Raw genomic sequence first — 3,415 nt, forward strand, 5'->3', positions numbered from 1 at the left:
AGTTCTGGGAATTTTGTTAATTGGGGTGGAACATGCAGCCAGGCCCTAAGCTCTGAGATCTACACATGGCCTTTGGCATTATAACTGATAAGCAAAAAATAATTTGCTGAAGTCCCCTAGACCACTGTTTTCAAACTTTTTCTAATTGTCGTTCACAGTACATGTTTTACATGACTCAGTATGTGTATACACATAGACGTGTATATATATATATGTCTCTGTGTGTGATTGTAACAAGTCTCCTGAAGCGTTATTTGCTCTTATATGTGATGTGCTCTGATATTTTCTATATTCTTCAGTTCTAGTTCTTAAAAAGTAAAAATGTTAATAATGGCTCGTCACCCACAGTTTGAGAAACTGACCTAAAGCTAGGTGAATCATCATTGTTATTGCCAGGGTCTTAATCTTTCCTGTTACATGAGCATCTTATAAACTGGTTTGGTCTAGGCCCAATAGCAGGTAGTGATTTGATACAGGAGCTATCTTGGCCTCAGACTTAGACATCACCTGGATAAATTCTATTGAGTCTAGAACTTAGGACGGGCCCAGACTTTCTAAGGCCAATGATAGAGAACTCTGGCTACTGTGTCTAACCTCCTGTGTGTTTAGGCTGGGTGGGAAGGTATGAGAGGAGGCTGTGTTTATTAGAATTATTTTTTTATTAAAAGTTTTATACTGTGAAGGGTATATGCCAAAATATTAACAGTGTTTATCATAGAGTAGATTATGGATGGTTTAAATTTTCTTACATTTTTTTCAAATTATCTAAAATGAACAGATTTCATGTATATTCAGAAAATTTTATAAAAGATTACATAAAAAGGGTATATTCAACCCTTTTTGATTATGATTTTTTTTGGGGGGGCATCTATAAATGCATTATTAATGCCCCTTATATGCAAATATACCATTGGTTCTCAACACCAGTGGGCCATAGGCCTGTACCAGTCTGTAATAAAGTTTTCCCTGGTCCACAATGAATAAAGAAAAAGGAAAGAACAGTGAGTTTCTTATAATGCTAAATTTATTCAATTTAAAGGAGTTCAATTCCTGTTTGTTGACATTTAAATCTCCTTTCTTTTTTTGAAATTATGGTAGTAATAGTGACAATTTAAAAAAAAAAAAAACCCTCCTTGGCAAAAGAAAAAGTCCACTGCTAGATACCCTTTTTCCCCCCACCCCAGATTTTAGTGATCCATGAATCACAAGTCTGGGAATTCCTGAAATATGCCATTTTCTTCCTTTATCCCTGCTTATATAAAATTTAAAATTCTTCCTGTAAAGGGGTGTTATTCATTCTCTATTAGACAGAATATGTATGGAAATAATTTCTTGCAATTTCTTTTGAAGGTGCTGCAGGTCGTTTCTAGCCAGTAATTTAGATTACTCTCTGGCTTTTAAAAATTATTTCAAATTATAATTGTGTTGAAAAACAGCCCATACATTGAGCCTCGTGGTGCAGTGGTTGAGAACTCAGCTGCTAACCAAAAGGCTGGCAGTTTGAATCCACCACTCGCTCCTTGGAAACCCTATGGGGCAGTTCTCTGTCCTATAGCATCGCTATGAGTCAGAATCAACTCGAGGGCAACAGGTTTTACATGTCTCAGTGTAAGACTCAGGCATAAACTGGGGCCCCATGAGTGGTGGGTAATAGAGTTTGCACTTGTGTTGTCTGCCTCATTTATGCCAGCAAAAATAAGGCTCAAAATGTTAATGAATATATTTGCTATGTGCTTATGAGTGAGCCTTACATATAATTGCTGTTGTCAGCTTTGTAAGTAATGGAAAGTAGGGAGGGAAAATCATGAGAATTATTATCAAAGAAAAAGTCCCAAAGTATAACCTTGGCACCAAAGGAAAGTCATGAGGGTACTGACCATATGGAAACTCTTCTTGCATTACCACATCATGGTCTCCAAAGCCATGTTGGTGAACTTTGGGAAGTCAGCCACCATCATAATACAGTTCCTGCTGTGTTTTAGGTAACAGTAGGAATTGATTGCCCTCTGACATGTCAGCACCTTGGTGCCTAAGCAAACAACTACCCAGTTAGCGGGTCTCTAGGCCCCTTTCTTCTCAGCTAGTTAATGCTTCTGTTTAGCAGTGGGATGGAGGTCTGTTTTCCCACGGATCTGTCCAATTTGCTCATTACTAGCTCTGATTTGCTGGGGTTGGAGGTTGAAATAAAATTTAGAGATTCACTCTGGGTTTTATGAAGTCACAAACTGGTATCCCTCATCAGCAAAGTCACTATTGTAAGGATGTATGTCAGTAAGTAGCCTTTCTCTCCACAGGATTATCTTATCTTTTTTTAAAAAAAGGCAAATCACTGAAAAGTATTGTTAATAATAGTCTTCATTAGCAAACAGTACCCGGAGCTAATTTGGAGAAGGGCGAAGAGTAGAACCAGTTTTTTATACATATTATTATCTCATTTGGCCCTATAACAACCTTGTAAGGGAAGCAGGTTAATTACAGCTAGAAGACTCCCTATAGGATGGTGCATGACCCTCAGTATGTGTAGACTACAGCTTTTTTTAGGAGAGAGTAAGTATAGTACCAGATACAAAGTGCTCATGGTATATGTGGTTTATGTTGTAAGAGTGCCACAACTCTGCCACTTGTGAAATAAGACTGAATTATTGTCTGTTTCAGGTTGTGTGAGCCATGTCTATGACTAGTGTCAGATTGCCTGCTGGTGTTTTAAGAAAGCCAGATGCCTGGACTGGACTCTGGGGAGCGCTCCGGGGGACACCTTCATACAAACTCTGTGCTTCCTGGAATCGATACGTATATTTTTCTAGTACCAAGTTAAATGCATCAAATTATAAAACACTTTTCCATAATATTTTCTCACTGAGACTCCCAGGGCTTTTAGTATCTCCAGAATATGTTTTTCCATTTTCCATAAGACTCAAAAGTAATATAAGCTCTAAAAAATCCACTAAAAAGACTCTGCAGAAAGTGGAAGCTGAAGATGACTCTGATGAAGAGAGTGATCACAGTGAGATAAATGAGCAGGAACAGGAGCTCGAGGATGACCCGAGTGTGGTCAAAGACTATAAAGACCTGGAAAAAGTTGCACAGTCTTTACGATATGATGTTATCCTGAAGACGGGTCTAGATGTTGGAAGAAAGTGAGTATGATGTGTGTTTTATTATAAACTCACTTGGCTTCATGGTTTTTTTTTTTTTTTTCCTTTCCTTTTTTTAAATTTTATTATTGTTGAGAATATACACAGCAGAATGTAAACACCAATTCAGCAGTTTCTACATGTATGATTCAGTGACATTGATTACATTATTCGAGTTGTATAACCATTCTCACCCTTCTTTTCTGAGTTGTTTCTCCTGCATTAACATAAATTCACTGCCCCCTAAGGTTCTTGTCTAATCTTTCAAGTTGCTGTTGTCA

At 37.6% G+C, this 3,415-nt stretch overlaps 1 protein-coding gene across 1 annotated transcript in view; it reads left to right on the forward strand.

The window, feature by feature from the left end:
• The first annotated feature begins 1,569 nt into the window (after positions 1 to 1,569).
• MTRES1 (mitochondrial transcription rescue factor 1) overlaps positions 1,570 to 3,415 on the forward strand; it is a 10,863-nt gene continuing 9,017 nt past the window's right edge. Inside the window, exon 1 of the mRNA XM_004372436.3 lies at positions 1,570 to 3,137. Coding sequence (XP_004372493.1) covers positions 2,668 to 3,137 — 470 coding nt within the window. The 5' untranslated portion in view covers positions 1,570 to 2,667. The remainder of the gene's footprint in view (positions 3,138 to 3,415) is intronic.

Source organism: Trichechus manatus, unplaced genomic scaffold, assembly GCF_000243295.1.
Source record: "Trichechus manatus latirostris isolate Lorelei unplaced genomic scaffold, TriManLat1.0 scaffold00017, whole genome shotgun sequence".
NCBI classification, from domain to species: Eukaryota; Metazoa; Chordata; class Mammalia; order Sirenia; family Trichechidae; genus Trichechus; species Trichechus manatus.